General features: G+C 38.1%; 1 protein-coding gene across 1 annotated transcript in view; it reads left to right on the forward strand.

The window, feature by feature from the left end:
* LOC150090598 (carbonic anhydrase-related protein 10-like) overlaps positions 1 to 20,415 on the forward strand; it is a 172,573-nt gene that overhangs the window by 101,621 nt on the left and 50,537 nt on the right. The window contains exon 3 of the mRNA XM_090378976.1: positions 1,986 to 2,122. Within this exon, the coding sequence (XP_090235102.1) occupies positions 1,986 to 2,122 (137 nt within the window). The remainder of the gene's footprint in view (positions 1 to 1,985; positions 2,123 to 20,415) is intronic.

Here is a 20,415-nt window from a genome sequence, read left to right on the forward strand (position 1 = left end):
GTGAATACCAAGAAGAAAACGAAAGAAAAGCAATAACCCTTAAGTGTGTAATATTTTATTCATACGTCTGTTTTTTTTAAATGCCTGTAGGTAAATCGAAACAAAATATGCAGAAATAAAAGGAAAAACAAAATCAAAGCTACAATTCAAATTGCTTTATGTTTAGGAATTTCTGCGCCAAATTATTTGTTTACATATGTTTAGAATTGCTCATTTCAGCTGGTGTTTCCAATTTGGATTGTTACGTCAGACTTCCCTATTATTATTTCTAATAATGTCAAGTTCTTTGTTTGTTGCAACACGCGATCCCCTCATTGTTGGCTTTGAAGGCTTAATGACGCTGCGTGTTTCTTGTTTATTTCAGATTCCGAATTATGGCAGCGACAACAATGAGCAACTCGAATGTCGCATTTGCCTTTTACCACTCTCTTAATTCTGAAATACTGAGGAAATCTAACACTCTGGGGGTTAATTAGCCCCAAAAAGTAGAATAATATAAGGATATGTACACTGCCTTACCAGAATATATTACTACTTTGCCTTACTGTGTGTATTAGGGCACTACAGATCATCCCTGTATAATTCTTGCATCTGACTTCTGGAATGACCACTGACGCCGTTCACAGCTCCAGTCTAAATAGATAATAATAACCAATTCTTTCCGAACACTTACTACTTGAATAGTAACTCTTACGTCTACTCTGATTGGACAAGTAGCGTCTAAGATATCCTTTGTAGCGTCTAATATATCCGTGATTTTACGCAGTACTGCCCTTGACACAGTATGCACCGATACGTATGTCACCTTTACTTACTTTCCAGCACAGGCACCAACAATTGTGCTTCTCTTAAAGTCGCTGATAGAGTAAAGCATATTGGCGACATAGGGCCATAATATTTTGAAAGGATAGTGTATTGAAAGCATCGCTGGTTCTCTGTCATCTCGGATGCTTAAAGATCACTCATCACACTTGCTTAAAAGAAGCAGACTATCACTGGCGACAGAACTGCAGCTGCCAACACAACACACCCCTAGAGGGATTTCTCTCTGTTAGAAAAGCGCTGTATCTTCATGGCAGCACGTGTTCAACAAAGAGATGTCTCTAGAGGTACTTCCTCCTTTCTTAGGCTGTGCGTTCTTTTTCTCAGGAGATTTTTCCTTCTTCTACTCTTTATTCTTTCAACAAACGCGTCGACTTTAATTTTTTTTTTGTATGTTAACATTTGGGATGCAAGGGGGTTCTCTCGGTTTGTTCTGTTCGTCTGATAGGGCGACGAAGCGTAGTTTTACAAAGTTTGTTCCGGTCTAGCACACTTCTGACGCTATATATGTCTACATACGCTTTGGGATATTCTGAGCCCCGAGGCAGGGCCCCAGTTTAAGCACTCCAATTTGTAAAAATCCGCCCGTTCAACCTATATGTCTAATACACGATATACAGCAGAGAACAAGTATTTGAAGTCTGTATTTGTACCAGACTAACATTATCTGCTGCAAAAGATGCAGAAGACATTGATTATATTTTCATACAGATCACAATATATATTTCACGGGACCAAGGAAACTGAACGTACCAAGCGGTAACGTAATAATGAGGAAATATATTTCATTTACTCACCGAAGATACTTAACAGGCGCGTTTTAGTGCACTTGGATGGAAAGAAACATCGTTTGGCATAACTGAACCATGACCTATGGGCGTTGAAAACGTAATAACAGGGAAAACGTATTAAAGAGGAAATAATTTTAGGAGTTTTATATTCTGTGACCGATAACTGGTCATGTATGCAGTGAGTCCTCTTAAAATATTAAAAAATATATATTTATTAGGTTATAATTCCGTTTTTCACCACAAGGTGGCAGCAGCAGAAATATAAATCGCATTATTTGTTGTTAAATGAAATGTTAGTGAACTACTTTTGACTTGTACAACTGATATGAGAGAAAGATTCCAATCTGATTATTTTCTAATTGTGTCTTGCAGGTCCTGATTTCTGGGGTCTTCTTAACCCGGAGTGGAGTTTATGTAGCAAAGGACGCCGCCAGTCTCCAGTGAATATTGATCCTGACAATTTACTGTTTGACCCCCATTTAAGGTCCCTTAAAGTCGATAAATACAGGGTAGGTACATTCATTTCCTCCGGGATATACTTAATTTATTTTCCACCCATGCATATAAAGTATCTAGGGCCACGCCGATCCCAGGCACACTTTTATTGGGTCTGCTTACTGGAAGTTAATAAGGATGAGATAATTAATTTTGTTTTAGAAAATTTAATCCACAGAAACAATTTTAATTCCGTTAGTCAAGAAAAGCATATAATTTTTCCTCAGGAGTCGAGTTTTTATAAAGAGTTATTTTTTATTACCTCATTCTAATTTTTCGCTCCTTGCCTGAGTCCGGCGATCGCTTGATTTGCCCACGGTTGTGTACCTAAACGAAAAATATTAACTCGCCAAAAAAAAATCACCTTTACTAAAATTTCATTTGCGCATGTGCGGATATTTTCCTCAGACCTGTTTTATGACACTTCAAAAGAAAACGAGTCGAAAGAGAAATCCAACATATCGATGCCGTATGACAGCTGGCTTTCCACATAGGGTACAGATCAATAGACTGCCTGGGCCTTGTAGTGAACATTTGGGCCTGTTTCAGTAGAAAAAAAAGCCCAGAATGTGTAAAACTGACACGGTATATATCAAAGAAAAAAGTCAGATCTGTCTATTATAATAAATAACAGAATAAATCATGCCAAAAGACGAAATGCTGAAAACTTAATTTAAAAAAAACACACACAATTGTTGTAAGTTTCAACAATGCATCTGTTTCTTTTATTTCAACAATGCCTTTTATTGCACATTTCAAGAATAATTCCGTTGTGTATTTCAGCGAACTTGTTTTCCCCCAATTAACGTGCTTAATTTTTTCAACAATCGTTTTATTGATCGTCTGCTCTGTATAATAATCGCATAAATCATGCTAAAAACGTAATTTTAAGAAAAACACACATAATTGTTGTAAGTTTCAACAATGTTGTTTATTGTTATTCATATCAGCAAACTTGTTTTCCACCAATGAACGTGCTTAATTTTTTTTCAACAATCGTTTTATTGATCGTCTGCGATATTAATTTGGGCAATTTTCATAAACAGATAACTAGTTTCAAATACAATGACAACAATGACATGTTATTATATGTTTGAACAATGGTAGAGGGTGATTTTGCAACAGAACATCGAAATCCAAATACACACATCTTTGGGAGCTGTTTGCTCAAGATAAATTGCCCTAATTAAGCTAGAAAGCCTTCTGCTGCATGATAATCTTTGTAATTTGTACCAGATGACCTTTGTAATTCATCAAACTTGTCTTTAGACCGAAATATTCCTGATATCATACTTTGCCTGTGTGACGACTTAATACGGTGAAGAGGTAAGCGAGGCCTGTCGGTACCAAACGATAGATTACAATTCGGTCTGCTGATTTCACCAACGCGGTTCCACCCGAAATAGATTGCATTAAATGGATTGGCGGACAGTAATTTGTTCTATATAATTACTTGTTAAAATTATAGTATAGACGATGACATAACTTAATACTTCAAAAATAATGGATTGGTCAAATTTGCGTTCAAGCCTTTTTTTTTTTTTTTTTTTTTTAATGGCTTTAATTTCCAGATGGATTTATAATCTTACAAGAGAATGTTAATTTTTGAATACTGTTTAAACCGATAAACAAAATAAGTAAATAGATTAATATTTAAATAGAAGAAAGAAAAAGTATTGCACAAAGTCAGTAAGTTAAAATATAGTGCTATTCAAGAATTATGCTATTGTTTTTCAACAATACAACTCTTGTCGTCTGCTGAACGCGATTAATTGTGTGTTTATTTCACAAATTGTAACTTTTGTCTTCTGCCGAACGCTGATAATTTTTTTTTTATTTAAATCAAATTTAGGTGTTACACCCTACCTCAGAACGGCCTACAAGCCAAGGGTTTCTTTTCAATCCACAAGGAGAATTATATTTACGAAATTATCTAAGTTCAATGGACAAAGAAATTAAAAATATTAGGAACACAACAGTCAAACATCCACATCTTTATTTAGAAAGAATCTTTATTTTGCCCAATGTCAACCTGATAGTTGTTTGGCAGGAGGGTGTTTATACGGTGGACGATCTCGTTCTGGTAGGCCTTCACAAAATCTGTCACAGTCCAGGGTGAGAAACATTCCTATAGTGTTGGATGGGAATATCCAGTCTGAAGATCCTATTCCTGGTTGGCTGGATTGTAGTTGGGCTATGGCGACGGGATCTGCTGGAAATTGGAAGCAATACTTGGAATTTCTATTTTTTTGGTGATGAGTTTTGATTAATATGCTTTGCCAGGGGACCCAGTCCAAGTTTGCTTGAAGGATACTTCTAGAGGTGGTAAACGGCTTTCCCAGGTAACAGTATAGCCTCAAAATCCAATATTCCACAGTCAGGAACCTTCTGAGATAATCAGCAGATGCGGAAGCCCATGCAGGGGAGGCATATAGGGCAATAGGGGAAACATCTCCCCACAAAGCGTGTTACGAGGTTAGAAATTCGTATCGCTGTTAGTTTCTGTTTAACATGCCACAGTGTCCCAAGGGTTTTCTTTCTTGCCTCTGCGAGGGGAGGGACAAAGGTAAGTTTATCATGCCTAGGTGTTTGTGTTCTTGCACTCTCTGAACAGGATGCCCATATAAGCCACAGATATCAGTCTTCAGCCTTTTCATACTGAAGGACATTTTTGGATAATCTTGTTCAGGTTCAGGGCGAGACCAATGTCTTTTAAATACGAGGCTAAGTCTTCGAGTTGTCTGGAAGCATTCTTTGAAATTAATTGTGGATTACGATCATCGCCATAGGGAATGAACATCTTTAGATCATCTCCATATGACAGGAAATTGTCATGCAACAGCAAAAAGAAATGCAGATAGGACTCCACCCTGAGGGAGTCCTCTGGTCAGGGTGTAAGTTAAGACTATTTTGTCTTGCGAAACTTGTTTGCCTGTTGGTTAGTAGAGCTTCAATTGTATCGAGCAAAGGGCTCCTGATCAGATAGTAGTCATGCAGTACTTTTAGTGGTCTTTGACAGGAGGAGATGTCTACGAAAATTAGATCTCCGGAGTTCAGTGAGCGTTGTATTCGTCCAAAGGTCTCAAGAAGGTTGGTTGGTCGATCTACCCTTAAGTGTTGATATGCAGGCGATGCCTAAAGCAGTGAGTGCCGAAGTACTTTAAAAGTGCCTTTTCAAAATTTTTAGGGTGTGGCAACTTATTGAGATGGGCTTATAATCCTTTGCAGTCTGGGAATGAGCCTTTTTGGATACAGGTCTTGTACTATACAGCTTCCCCATCAGGGTATGGTGGGAGTTTGAAGGATTATTTCAAAAATTGTAACTTTTGTCTTCTGCCGAACACTGTTAATTGTGTGTTTATTTCCAAAAATTGTAACTTTTGTCTTCTGTCGAACGCTGTTAATCGTGTGTTTATTTCCAAAAATTGTAACTTTTGTCTTCTGCCAAAAGCTGTTAATTGTGTGTTTATTTCCAAAAAAATTGTAACTTTTGTCTTCTGCCAAAAGCTGTTAATTGTGTGTTTATTTCCAAAAAAATTGTAACTTTTGTCTTCTGCCAAAAGCTGTTAATTGTGTTTATTTCCAAAAAAATTGTAACTTTTGTCTTCTGCCAAAAGCTGTTAATTGTGTGTTTATTTCCAAAAAATTGTAACTTTTGTCTTCTGCTGAACGTTGTTAATTCTCTTGTATTTTTCAGCAATGGTTTTATTGCACGTCTGCACAATGTTGCAGTACTTATACTTCATAGCTGTTTGTATTTTTAGCTAAAATAACGCTGAAGGCGGTGTCGTTTGATCGTTAATTGGCTACCATATTTATTATAGTAAGATATTGTTTTGGTATCTGTATTACATTTTATATTTCCAGAACTCTCGTATCCAGTAATTTCCAATAATATGAGGTGACGTGTTTTTTTGTGTTCTTTTTGTGCGTGTGTTGTTATTTCCGATAACTCCAATTCTTTGTCGTCAAAAATAGCTTCTGGCGTGAAAACATAGAACTGCAGAACAAAAAAAATATATAATTGAGAGAGAGGGACGCGAAACACAGGATAATTAGAAAACCTAAAAAAGAAAAAAAAAAAAAAAAGAAGAAGAGATGAGGTTAAAGGACCACCTCCGTGTTTTTTTTTTTTTTTTTTTCACGGCTCTTCAGCCGCAGGGACAAGATGCCCGATTACCCCTGTTCCATTTTCGGATCTATTACACACCTTTTCTTCGCCTGAAATTAGTTGTTGTTAAGCTGTTTCAACATATTGTACCTTCATCGCCATCTAGTGGAGATAATTTGAAACTTTTAGGTCTATCGTTTGACTATTTGACCAAGGCATCTGCATAAGACGGGATGCGTTTGGATATGGAAGCGATGGATTTTCTAATAAATTGGTAGGTTAGTGTATATGCTATGCTGACAAATATAAACAGAGAATCTTCATATTTCGCAGATAGTATCCATTACTATATGTCTTAGCGCATACTTGTAGCTTCAGCGATATAAAGTTGGCAATATTGGCACTGTTAGTCAATTTTCACAATGATGTCCATTTTTACTAACTGTAAGAGATTAATAGAGTCAACTTCGAGAAATTAGCGTGCAGTTGTTGTAGAGCGTTACCTTGGTCACCGCGTGGAAAGAGACCTCAATTCGAGTCCCGTCGATGATGAGGAATTTTTATGGACTTACGAGCAAATAGAAAATCGGCCTCAGAACACACGCAATTTACAGACAATATACACTGAGCAATATGGCCTTAGTTGCTGATGCTCCTACAACAACATTATTGAGAAGGTTCAAAACATCAGTTTGGGATAATTTCTGACTATAAGTCCTGATCTTGCAACTCCTGATTTTCGCACGTTTGGACTACTTTTAAGACAAATTGATTTTCCAAAACTTTTCTTCGCTAATAGAGTCAAGGAGCTTGTAAGTCGCAGAAATAAATTCGGAAGTAGCAGACGACAACATTGAAAAATAGTATGTATATTTCTGGTATCTTCCCATTTGAAAGGGCGAATGAAATCCACATTATTTATTGACTTATCTTGTTATTAATGGATAAAACGAAACGATTAATAAATATATGGAAAATGGATGGAAAATGATATCGACAGATAGGAGGACATACAAAGGAACTGAATGATAGAGAGTATAGGCTGAAAGATAGAAAGAGAGAGACGTTACCGCTTTTTGGTCTTTTGCTCACTCATTGTTTCCTCATTAATATCTTTTGCTTTCTTTCAAGTGCCATTTAGAAGACCACGTCAACAATCACCCCCGAGTTGGGACGAACACACCTCGACAGTGATAAATTCTTTAATTATCTGTTTCCTTTGATTCGGTTATTAGCAAAGACACCAAGGGGAATTTTCTCTTCTCTTTCATATCTTTAACCCAGTACCATTCGCTTTCTCAACATTCAATTAATATCTCATCAATCTTCAGCTGGAGAAAAGTGTCCTTTCAGGCCTTCAATTTACTGTTGTTTAATAATTATAATAATTTGTACTTCTCCACGTTTTAACTCCAATCCAGAGAAACCAATCACAACTTTTTTTCTTTCGATGTCTGACAAACAAATACTTTCTGACACTGAGGATTAGGAAGTGGGTGGTTGGCATAGGTTATGAGAAAACTATTTTCCAAATGGCATAATCAAATGCAATTTATTTTGTGAACGAGTAATAAATTGCCATCTAGCGGACTTTGGCTGAACTTTATTTTAGCATCTTAACGAATATAAATCAAAATATTCAGAATTGTTCATGAAACCAATCAACAAAAGTATAAATGGAGCTATTCATAATATCACCTACAGGGACATCCTGAACGCCATCTGCTGAGAAATAATGAAAGTAAACAACAGAACTGCCACCTAGCAGATATAAATAGATCTATTTCGTTTAAATTCTTTTAGGTCGTGTGGTTTTAAGATTTGCAACAAGGCAGCCAAGGCCATGAGGCGTCAGTATGTGTCTATAAACTCCGCACATTCTTTGAGAAATGTAATTCCGAGGGATGCCAGACCTGAGTTTCAGAGAGTTAAAGGCGATAGTTACATGGTTATGCAACTACTACCTAAGACTGACTAACTCAGTTATGGTATAAAAAAGCCCATATACGCCATTCAAATGTGTATCTCAACTTTGACGACGAGAATGAGAGCTTTTTCTAGGAAAGTTGCCTAAACTCCATCTGTTGAGTAATAATGGAACTAGTTGTTATAATTTTTAATAATGCATGGGCTGAAAATCCCAGAATGGAGGAATATTTGCTCCAACTGAGATTGGTTAACTCAACTAGGATGGAATTGGCCCTTAGAAATTTTTCCAGTTTAAGATTAGACTCCGGACTTCTCCAGACCTTGACAACTGGTGATATAATTGCACATCAAGAAAGATGAAGTCCCCCTAGTGAGTAAAAAAGAAACTAATCAACAGAATTGCCATATATATATATTGAGCATGATAGGATATATATTTGGAGAAGTTCGCTTGAACTCCACATAATACTGACGTCGACGAGTATTTATGAAGTAATCATAAATTCCCGAACTCCATCTAGTGAGTCATAATGAAACTAATCAGTTCAACTACCATATACTGAACATGAACAGCCCTTTCTTGACTTCATTTGACTATTTAGAGTTTATTGGTGAGTAGCAATTAAACTAACTGACATCTAGCAAGTATAACAGGAAGTAATCATAATTTAAAATGCTATTTGGAGACGTCTGCTTGAACGCCACCTAGTGAATAATAACGAAGCTAATCAGCTCAATTGCTGTCTGGCTAATATAAATCAAACTGCTCATAACACAGAATTCTATATAGAAGAGGTTGCCTAAGTTCCACCTAGCGACTAGTAATGGAACTAACCAACAGACCTGCCATCTAACAAGTACGTATAAATCGAACGGGCCATAATTTGAAACGCTTGCAGAGGAACGGTCTAATCCTTAGCATATTGCCACCTAGTTATTAGTAATGAAACTAATCAAATTAACTGCCGTCTGGCGAGCATAAATCGAACTGTTCGTAATTGGAATGTTTATTATACAGATTAAGACCGTCGCTTGGCTACCTTTTAAAAGCCAAACGAAAGCGGTATGAAGTGAAAGCCAGTTGATTAATCTATTTCCTTTAGCACATTTCTGTTACGTCTGATTATTTTTGATGGCAACTTTTCCGACAGTTTAAATAATCGTTTGACACTTGCAAGAGAAGAACTTCATTCGTTGTGCGGTTGTTGTTTTTTTTTTGCACGTCTTCCGCTTCGGCGGCATTAGCGATAAGTCACGAGACGTTTTTCCGTCACCACACCGTTGCGTGCTCTAATCCGATTCACGCAAGAAACAGTCTCGTGGTTCATTTTATCAACAGGTCTGCGAGTACACGCCAGGATAAAACACTGGACCACATTAAAAGTTCTTGCATTATCTCATGAAATGCGGCTTTCTGAGGGATTACTCTATCCGAGTCTTAATCCGACCTGAGAAATAGACCTTTTTGTTCCATGCCGCGAAAACATTTCCGGTTGAAAAGATGTTAGGCTTAAAGTTATACGTTCACTCATACAATCTACTTTGTTGTTCATTTCAACCCACCAGCTGATTGTACATTTCCACTTCCCAAGTATTCCAACAGTCAACGCAGCTGTCTTCTGCCAGCTCAAACAGTTCAAATTCATTTATTTTACATTTCTGCTTCTCGAGTATTCCAACAATGTCAGTCGTACATTTCAAACAGTTCAAATTCATTTATTGTTCATGAATTTGAACAGCAGTCAACGCAACTGTCTTCTGCAAGTTAAAACAGTTCAAATTAATTTATTGTACATTTCTGCTTCCCGAGTATTCCAACAATATCAGTCGTTGTACATTGCAACAGTCAACGCAGCTGTCTTCTGCAAGCTCAACTAGTTCAAATTCATTTATTGTTCATTTCCGCTTCCCGAGTATTCCAACAATATCAGTCGTTGTACATTGCAACAGTCAACGCAACTGTCTTCTGCAAGTTCAAACTGACAATTGAAATTCATTTATTGTACATTTCTGCTTCCCGAGTATTCCAACAATATTAGTCATACATTTCCAACAGTCAATGCAACTGTCTTCTGCAAGCTTAACCAGCTCAAATTCATTTACTGTACATTTTTTGCTTGCCGAGTATTCCAACAATAACGGTCGTTGTACATTGCAACAGTCAACTGTCTTCTGCAAGTTCAAACTCACAGTTCAAATTCATTTATCTTACATTTCTGCTTCCCGAGTATTCCAACAATGTCAGTCGTACATTTCAAACAGTTCAAATTCATTTATTGTTCATGAATTTGCAAGCTCAAACAGCTCAAATTCTTTTATTATACATTTCTGCTTCTCGAGTGTTCCAACAATGTCAGTCCTACATTTCAAATTCATTTACTGTACATTTTGGCTTCCCGAGTATTCCAACAATATTAGTCGTACATTTCCAACAGTCAACGCAACTGTCTTCTGCAAGCTTAACCAGTTCAAATTCATTTACTGTACATTTTTGCTTACCGAGTATTCCAACAATAACGGTCGTTGTACATTGCAAGAGTCAACTGTCTTCTGCAAGTTCAAATTCATTTATTTTACATATCTGCATCCCGAGTATTCCAACAATGTCAGTCGTACATTGCAACAGTCAACATAACTGTCTTCTGCAAGCTCAAACAGCTCCAATTCTTTTATTGTGCATTTCTGCTTCCCGAGTATTCCAACAATATCAGTCGTTGTGCATTGCAACAATCAACGCAACTGTCTTCTGCAAGTTCAAACTGACAGTTCAAATTAATTTATTGTACATTTCTGCTTCCCGAGTATTCCAACAATATTAGTCGTACATTTCCAACAGTCAATGCAACTGTCTTCTGCAAACTTAACCAGCTCGAATTCATTTACTGTACATTTTTGCTTACCGAGTAGTCCAACAATAACGGTCTTTGTACATTGCAACAGTCAACTGTCTTCTGCAAGTTCAAACTGACAATTGAAATTCATTTATTTTACATTTCTGCTTCCCGAGTATTCCAACAATGTCAGTCGTACATTTCAAACAGTTCAAATTCATTTATCGTTCATGAATTTGAACAGCAGTCAATGCAACTGTCTTCTGCAAGCTCAAACAGCCCAAATTCTTTTATTGTACATTTCTGCTTCCCGAGTATTCCAACAATATCAGCCGTTGTGCATTGCAACAATCAACGCAACTGTCTTCTGCAAGTTCAAATTCATTTACTGTACATTTCACTTTCCGAGTGTTCCAACAATGTCAGTCCTACATTTCAAACAGTCAACGCAACTATCTTCTGCAAGCTGAAACTTCATTTATTGTACATTTCTGCTTCCCGAGTATTCCAACAATATCAGTCGTTGTGCATTGCATCAATCAACGCAACTATTTGCAACGCAAGCCTTTTGTGGCAATGGGAAATTGTGGGAGCGAAGTTAAAAAATATGTAATTAATGATATTGAAATTTCGCAAGATTATTTAATGAAAAAACTTTCAAGCCTACAGACTAGTAAGGCTCCTGGAGTTGATGGAATATACCCTATAATCTTGAGAGAGGCGGCAAGCGAGTGCATTGAACCACTGAGGCTGGTTATGCGAGCATCACTAGACTCTGGGGAGATTCCCTTGGATTGGAAAAGTGCAAATGTATCTCCCATACATAAGGGTGGCTCTAAAAGTGAAGTGGGAAATTATCGACCTGTCAGTCTGACTTCAGTAGTAGGGAAAATCATGGAGGCATTGATCAAGGGTGGAATTCAGGATCATTTGGATCGAATTGAAATTCTCAAGGATACTCAGCATGGTTTTGTAAAGGGAAAATCATGTTTAACAAATCTGGTTCGCTATTTCGAAAGGGTCACTCACGAGCTGGATTTAGGGAATAATTTCGACATTGTTTATTTAGATTTCAGCAAAGCTTTTGACTCAGTCCCACATGAGCGGTTGCTTTATAAGCTGGAACAGGTTAGGTTGGAATCACTGGGAAAATCCTTAGATGGATAGAAGGATGGCTTCAGGGCAGGAGGCAGAGGGTTGTGATAAATGGCTATTCCTCAGATTGGGTTGATGTAAGAAGTGGGGTTCCCCAAGGATCAGTATTAGGACCACTGTTGTTTTTAATTTTCATAAACGACATTGATGAAGGGATAGAGGGCGTGATGTCTAAATTTGCAGATGACGTTAAAATTGGTAGAGTAGTTAATGATCACTGTCAAACTGAGCTTCTTCAGAGAGACCTAGATAGACTTCAAGAATGGTCAGAAAAATGGCAGCTGTGCTTTAATCCAACAAAGTGTAAGGTATTACACCTGGGAAACAGTAATCCCAAAATAACTTATTCACTTGGTGGAGTTCAACTAAACCCAGTACTGGAGGAAAGGGACTTGGGTGTTACGATACAGTCAGACATGAAATTCTCTGAGCATTGTAAACAGGTTGCAAGGAAGGCCCATGGTGTCCTATCGATGATCTATCGAACTTTTTCAAGTAGAGATAGGGACGTGATAATCCCATTATATAAGGCCTATGTTAGACCACACTTGGAATACTGTGTTCAAGTATGGAGACCGCACCTAAAGAAAGACATCGAGCTTCTTGAAAGGGTGCAAAGAAGGGTAACTCGCCTGGTGAGATCGGCAAAAGGGCGTCCTTATGAAGAAAGACTTCGAATATGTGGGTTGCAGAGTTTGGAAACTAGACACCTTAGAGGAGATTTGATTGAGGTGTTTAAGGCTCTGAGAGGCATCAGTAAAATGAATGAGGACAAAATTTTCAAGATTATAAATGATGCTAGAACTAGGGGACATAAATTCAAGTTACGCGGGGAAATGTTTAGATTGGACTGCAGGAAGTTTTATTTTAGCCAGCGAGTTATAAATTACTGGAATAAGTTGCCTTCATGGGTGGTGGAGGCCGACAGTTTGGGGAAATTCAAAGGTCATCTGGATAGTACTTTCGGGTAAGGGAAGCGCATAGGATGATAGGATTAATTTCCTTTTTATTTAATTTTTAATTTCATTTTATTATTTTTATTTATTTATTAATTATTATTATTTATTTATTTAATTTTTGTTTTTATCATTGTTTTGTTCGGATTTTTTTTTTTTTTTTTTTGGCTGGTGCAGCATAAGCCATAGGCTTTCTTGCACCATACGGCCGTTACTAATACTAATACTAACTATCTTCTGCAAGCTGAAACTTCATTTATTGTACATTTCTGCTAACCGAGTATTCTAATACCCAACAATATCAGTCGTACATTGCAACAATCAAAAGAGCTCTCTTCTGCAAGCTCTTCAAATTCACTTATTTTAAATTTCAACAGCTTGGCTATTTTTTATTATTTAAAATCGTGCATATTTTGTACGTTAAATGCCTTTTTATTGCTTTTTTTTTAAAAAAAAAAGAAGAAAAATAAAATTAAAAAGAGCAAATATTCGTCATAAATGTTAAAAGCTTGTTATGAAATGGAAATGAGTCTGCATAGTCCAGCGTTCAGAGTTAGAGCATTATCGGGAGATTTAGTGCTCGCAGTAACCCCGCTGACATGCCCTAAGTCGACACGGAGACAATTAAATCTGTTCCGAAGAAGAAACATCCATCACGTGGCTTAGAGGCACTAGGTTACGACGATAACATCTGCATCCATTTCCGGCCATAGTGAAACCATAGATGCTCTTCGTCTTCAGAACGCGGCACGTATTTGATGGTCGGGGGTCAGATCTCACGGAGACTTAAGTTTCTATTGATTCTCCTTTAGCGATGCCGGATAAAAAAAAGAAGCGGATGTCGCTCGTACATTTTCCTCATATCTTTCCATACGTCCCGAGGTTACACTTTTTAACTCTTCTTCAAGGTAAGGCTTAAACTTCCAAGATAAGAAACCTCAATTTTTTTCTTATCTCAAGGACAACATCCTCTGTGTTTGTAGCCAAAGGAGAGAAGAAGATGGAAGACCGGTTGTAATAAAGATAGTCATAATGCGAGGCATTTATGGTTGGTGCGATAACATTGGAGTGTTATGATCGTAATTACTAGTGAGGTTGGTTAGGACCGTGTATGGGAGGAGATTGAGAGGGTATGTTAAGAAGCGTAAGGTCACTGAGGTTAGGAAGGGTTGCCCACGGAGATGGTGGTGGCATTTAGTGCGCAGTGGAATCATTCTGTACACAGGGTGGGCAGTGAAGGCTTCTGTTTGAATGAATGTTTTAATTAAAAATCTCAATGGTTTATTTATACACTGCCCTACCATTAATATCAGGACATCTGCCTTTAGACAAAAAAAAAAAAAAAAAAAAAAAGAGCTTTTATTGTGTCATTTAATATTTTTTATAAATGTCAGGTGATATGTTCCTCCACTCGGCCTTTAACGCAGCCACCAGTTCCGTCTTGGTCTTTGGGCGATTTCGACGTGCACGTACCCAACGATCTACTACATCCCAAAGATGCTAATAGGGTTCAGATCACTCTGGGCTGCCCAATCCAACTTTTCCACACCCATACCCTCAAACCACTCTGTCACGACCAGAGCGGTATGGCATGGCGCGTTGTCTTGCTGATACAGGATGGGTCTTCCCCGAAGTATTTCCATAATTTTGGAAGTGCATAATTGTCCAGGCTGTCCTGGTATTGGACAGCATTTATGGTTTTGTCGATAACGATTAATGGGCCCAAGCCAAGCCATGAAAGGAGCCCGATACGATGACACTGCCTCCACAAAGCTTCATTGTTGGGAGGATGCAATCAGGAAGGAACTGTTCCCCTGGCATTCACCACACCCAAGAACGGCCATCAGACTAGTAGAGTGCGAACCTCGACTCGTCTGTCCATTGGACTGTTTTCCACTGCTCTACAATCCAGGATTCGCACTCCTTACACCATGTTAATCGGCGTCTAGCATTTGTTGAGGTGATCAGTGGCTTGTGAACAGCTGTACGACCGTTGTAACCCATATCATGGAGTGTCCTTCGTGTTGTACTAGTGCTGACATTAGTCCCAATACTCTCACAGAGGGTTTGTGTGGCTTGAGACAATGGCAAATACGATTTGCGCTCACAGTTCTTCGCAGAATTCTCTTGTTCCGTTCTGTTAGTTTTCGGGATTTACCAGACTGTTTTTTTGGCAGATTCAGTCCCATTCCTCTCCCATTTACATATGACGTCACTAACCGTTGACCCAGGGATCCTCAGAGTGACTGCGATATCTCGTACAGAACGCTTGCTTATGTGGCATCCTACTATCATTCCACGTTGGAAGTCTGTAAATTCTATTGAATGTGTCATCTTGCGTGCCCACTTTTGCAATTATCTGTTCGAAGCCCAGTGTGCTTATTTATAGCAGTTTCTGTGACGTGTTGCATGCATAGGACCTGTTTCCCTATCCATGGAGGAGTGTCCGGATATTAATGGTAGGGTAGTGTATATCAAATTATTCAGATGGCGATTATGAGGTTTAACGAAAGCAGTGCTGTTGTGTGCTTAGGTTTGTAGTAATTTCATTTATATGATCTTCGGATAAAAATGAACATTATTTTGAATTTTTTTTTTTTTTTTTTTGGTATGGTTTTATAAGTTTTTTGAAGATTTACGTGTCTCTGATCCTCTAGGGCACCCGAGAGGATTTAAGCAGAAATTGCTCAACCTGTTTTTTGTATGCATATCCTACTACGTCTGTGGTAAACAATAAATACGTATTTGTTATTTTATCTACGTTGCAAGAGTAGTTTATTTAAGTTTCAGCAATGCTTTTTTTTTTGTACATTTCAACATACGCGGTATAATTATAACTTTTCTGTGGATGCTGTATCTTCTACATTCTGCAAGAAAAAATACGGAGGTTAAAAACTGACACTTTTCTACAAAGCATGCGAAAAATCCACGTGTGCTCAAAGAATTGTAATGGTTTGGCGATTCTAATTTCCCTAGATGGCGCAATTCTCTTGACTGATGGGATATCGTAAATCAAGCTGTCTATTTGTGCACTGAGTGTCAAATAACCAGAATCTAAAAAGGTTTCTGCAAGATTCGGACCTGGTGTTGTGTGCTTGAATCCTAATAAGGTAATTCCAGTTCCTAAGTATGCTATTGCCATGGCAACGGTGCCAGATGAATAACACAAGTTTTCTTCCTTTTTTTTTTTCTCTTTTGCCCAGCAGGTTTCTGCATTGGTTTTCGTTTAAGTAAGAGGTGTACTCAGGGCGATAAAAATCTTTGATGTCAGGGGGAGATGATCCGCGGGCCTTCAATCTAAGGGGTCTTGAGATAGAGCTGGAATAGTAAAATGTTGTTCGTTCAATGGAAATCGAACTTGGTTTTATTCCATACCCATATAAAGCCATAACATTGCTTCGTTCGCTCTTTCCAGACTAATATTATTGATTATAACTGATAGCCTCAGATTTTGTAGACGCTCTAGGCTATTCTCCATCACTCCCATCACCCAAATGTCGACTTTATTTTCTTTTTTCCTTTTTTTGTTTCCCTATTTAACGAGGCCGATCAATATTTGCAACCATTCAAACCTCGACCAACTTGGTGACGTCATTTGCGTGGCGAACGCAATCCCCCCCGGAAAGGCTCGGGTCGCGTGACAGCTAACATATCTTCTGTTTTACTATTTGCTAGATTCCGGGAGGCGTAAAGGACCATAGCTGTCAATCCTTCCGATTTCTGTAACTGCGATCTGTCACATGGGGGGTAATGCAGGTAGAAATACAACCCCCTGAGGAATATTAATGACACTCCGAAGAAATGGTTGCGCGAGTTAAAATTGATGTAAATTGGGGTTTTATTTCGAAGTGATGGAAAGATCATCCGTCATTTGGTTCTGTTGCTAGACAGCGCGCGACTAAAACAGGCTTCTTTGCTATTCAAGACTTTTTTTTGTTGTTGTTAGCGCATCAGCTTCTGTGACCATAATGCACCTCCCAAAGATTTTGCATTTTACTGTGATCCAAGCCCGAGGTGGGATTCGAACCCGGCACCTTTGGGTTGCTAGGCAAGCACTTTACCCACCTGGCTAGCCCAGTCGGCTTCAAAAGACTGAGTTAATTCTAAGAAGACTAACGCGGAAGACCCATCACAAGGACCAAACTAGGTTCATCATAACCTTCAGGCTGCTCTCAACTCTTTTGTTAATTGAGTTGCTTTGAATGGTCTGGAGGTTAATCCTAGAAAATGCTGCTCAATTTCATTTGCAGCTTCGAGGAAAACAAAGATTTTAGTAAACCAATATTATTTACATCAAGGAGATGCCGATTTCCAGAGTTGCCGAAGTTAAAGATCTGGGAGTTACTTTTACCACTGGATGTGGGTTTGATAAACATATTAGAAATATATTAAACCAAGAGAAAAAAGAAATTGGCTTCATTAAACGCCAGACGTACAGATTTCAAGATTCTCAGTTCTCTGTACTCCTATCCAAAACAACTGTACTCCTTATACTGGAGTTTGCTTCTCCTATATGGAATCCACGCTACGCATACTTGATACAGCAAATAGAATCGCTGCAGATGAAATTCATCCACTATTTTTAAGACGTAATTCCATGTTTTACCACAGAATCTTCTACCCGAATCTCTGTTCCTGCTTCAATGTTTGGAAACTCGGGGACCAGTTCTCGATCTAAAACTGTTGTGCCATATCATCACTGGTTCTACCTACCTGCCGGATCATCTATGCCATATTGATCTTCACACTCCAGCGGTAGCTACTAGACAGAAGACTACATTCCACATTGGTAACTCTAGATTAGAGATATCCAGGAACTCCTTCTTCAAAACAACATCGACACTCATGAACAAGTTTGATCTGGATATGGTTGTGAACAAGAAAGTTTCGCAGAACTATTTGCAGTAGATTGATTGGCTGACAAATGGTTCTGGGTTAAAGATGGCCTCATTAATTCGTCTGTGTGTGATGAGGTCTCCTTCAGCTACCTGCTCTCTGCGATTTGGTTCACAGAACTGGAATTGATATCATAAATACCTTTTGTTATTTCCTTGAATTGTGGACTTTTCCCGTTTGATGAACTTTCATTGTACAAAGTGTGCTATTCTACTATTTATGTTTGGTACAATCTTTGTTCTCTTATCTTTTTTCTGAAATACTCACATTGTCACTACTATTTGGGCTATTGACAAGGACTTCAACTTATTGCAGGACACTTCATTAGTGAAAACAAACCTTTACTTATTCGATCTCAGGTTGTATTTAATGCTCTTAATACATTTGCTACACGTGTCTTCGAAGAGATTAACTTCGATCAGTTAACTCAAGATAGACTGTTCTTGTGACTCTTTGTACTTATAGGTGTGGTCTATAGAAAAGTGACTTCTAACTACGAGTTCTCATAGTGATCACTTGTATTAGATGGTAACAATATTATTGTTATATATTAGAACTACTGTATTTCTACTACCTCTGAAGATTCTTCTTTTTGATCCTTGGAAATGCTACTCCAGTGGATTATCCTTTTGGATCTGTATTGTTTGGTGAACTGTTGAAACCAACTTGGACATAGTACACATATTTGTTAATGATGAATCTTTCCCTATTAATGGAGTTTGATGGGGTGAAAATTGGTCCATGATATTTGAACTCTTCCTCAAAGACAGGAATGTCCTTGAGGAGCTTCCTCTGTTTGCTGATCCTGATACTAGGATGGGACTTTTGGTAAAATGCTAAGCGCCGGTCATGGCACAAGCCACACCACGAGAAGTATAAAAGCGGCTAATGGGGGAAACCTTGGGGTCCTCAACACTTAAATACTTAATACTCATAATTTGTCAATCTGATGTTAAATTAAAACAAATGAACGAAAGTGATAATCCTATTAATTGGATTCTCTTCAAAAGCCAAGACGAGAGAGTTCATACAGGATTTTGTTACTGGGAACGCAACGTTTCTTACTAAATTATAATCGCAGCTGTAATTTATGCAATTTCATATTTTCTTGGAATTTATTGTTTTCTTGGAATGGAAACTCAAGTACTGAGTTTCTTTATTTTGTGGAAGTAATAAAACTTGGGAATGTACAGGATCTGCTGAAAGAGGCGCTCTTTAGTGTGGTTAAAGACGGCCTGTGTGTATGTATGTGTGTGTGTGTTTAATCACAATCCCTTCGGCCAGCTGCTACCGTCCATTTAGCGAGAGCAAGGGGGAAGGACCCCCCACCCCCAAGTGGTAGAGGAAACTCCGTTAGACAAACAAAGGAAAGTTGATGTACTGAAACGCACTGATTGCATTACGGAAGAGAATAACTTATCCAAGATTACCTATGGAGGGAATTTTTCGTCCTCATTAGAGATCTTGTATGCGATGCACTTTAGCTCCTTTACTGACTGAAGCATTTTTTATTTATTTTATTTTATTATTTTTTTACACGTGTATAATTTGCGAGTTGCATTACGATCAGTTTAACGGGTGAAATGTTTCAAAAACTACCACCCATACCCCCCTTTCCTTTTCTATCACCTTTTTCTGTTAATTATTCACTTTATGCAATTAAGATTAAATTACTTTAATAATAAACAGTCAATAAATCGAAATTGTAAATTTAATTATACTCATTCGGACAATTTCTTGAATTATTTGTGTTTCACGTGTGAAAAAAGTAATATTTGTAGTGAAAATATTGTTTGATTACAGTCACTTTGTTTGTCGCAAAGCAAAGGTATTGCGTCAGATGACGCTTCTATTGCATCAGACAGTAATTGCACGGTATTGCATCAGCCGTTTCTATAAATACCGCGTTGGAAGGGTATACACGCTCATTAGTATCCTGTTTTGCGGAGGTGTAAGCATGGCTCCATATGTTCAGTTGACACCAAGAAAAAAAAGTGTAGCTGTTGCTCTGTCCCAGGAAGGGCTTTCTAGGCGTGCTATTGCTGATAAAATAGGCTGCTATCAGTCAACAGTATTCCGGGTGCTGAAATTAAAAGGCGAAACCGGTGATGTGAAGAGAAGACCTGGATCAGGCCGTAAGGGGTGACTACGCCTTCCCAAGATCGATATTTGAAACAGCTATGCCTTCGTAATCGCCATGCTAGTGCTCCTGATCTAAAACTGAACTTTGAGATGACCTCTGGTGTTGAAACAAGTGCACGAACTATCCAAGGTCTGCATGCCTATCGGCCCAAGAAGAAGCCTTTGTTGACTCAACAAATGAGGAAGAAGCTACTTTCTTGGGCTAAAACGCATGTTCATGGACAAAAGAGCAATGGGACACTGTCATCTTTTCTGACGAATCGAAATTCAACCTTCATGGCTTGGTT

This window comes from Mastigoproctus giganteus, chromosome 1 (genome assembly GCF_048544385.1).
Source record: "Mastigoproctus giganteus isolate SK-2022 chromosome 1, ASM4854438v1, whole genome shotgun sequence".
In the NCBI taxonomy this organism is placed as follows: domain Eukaryota; kingdom Metazoa; phylum Arthropoda; class Arachnida; order Uropygi; family Thelyphonidae; genus Mastigoproctus; species Mastigoproctus giganteus.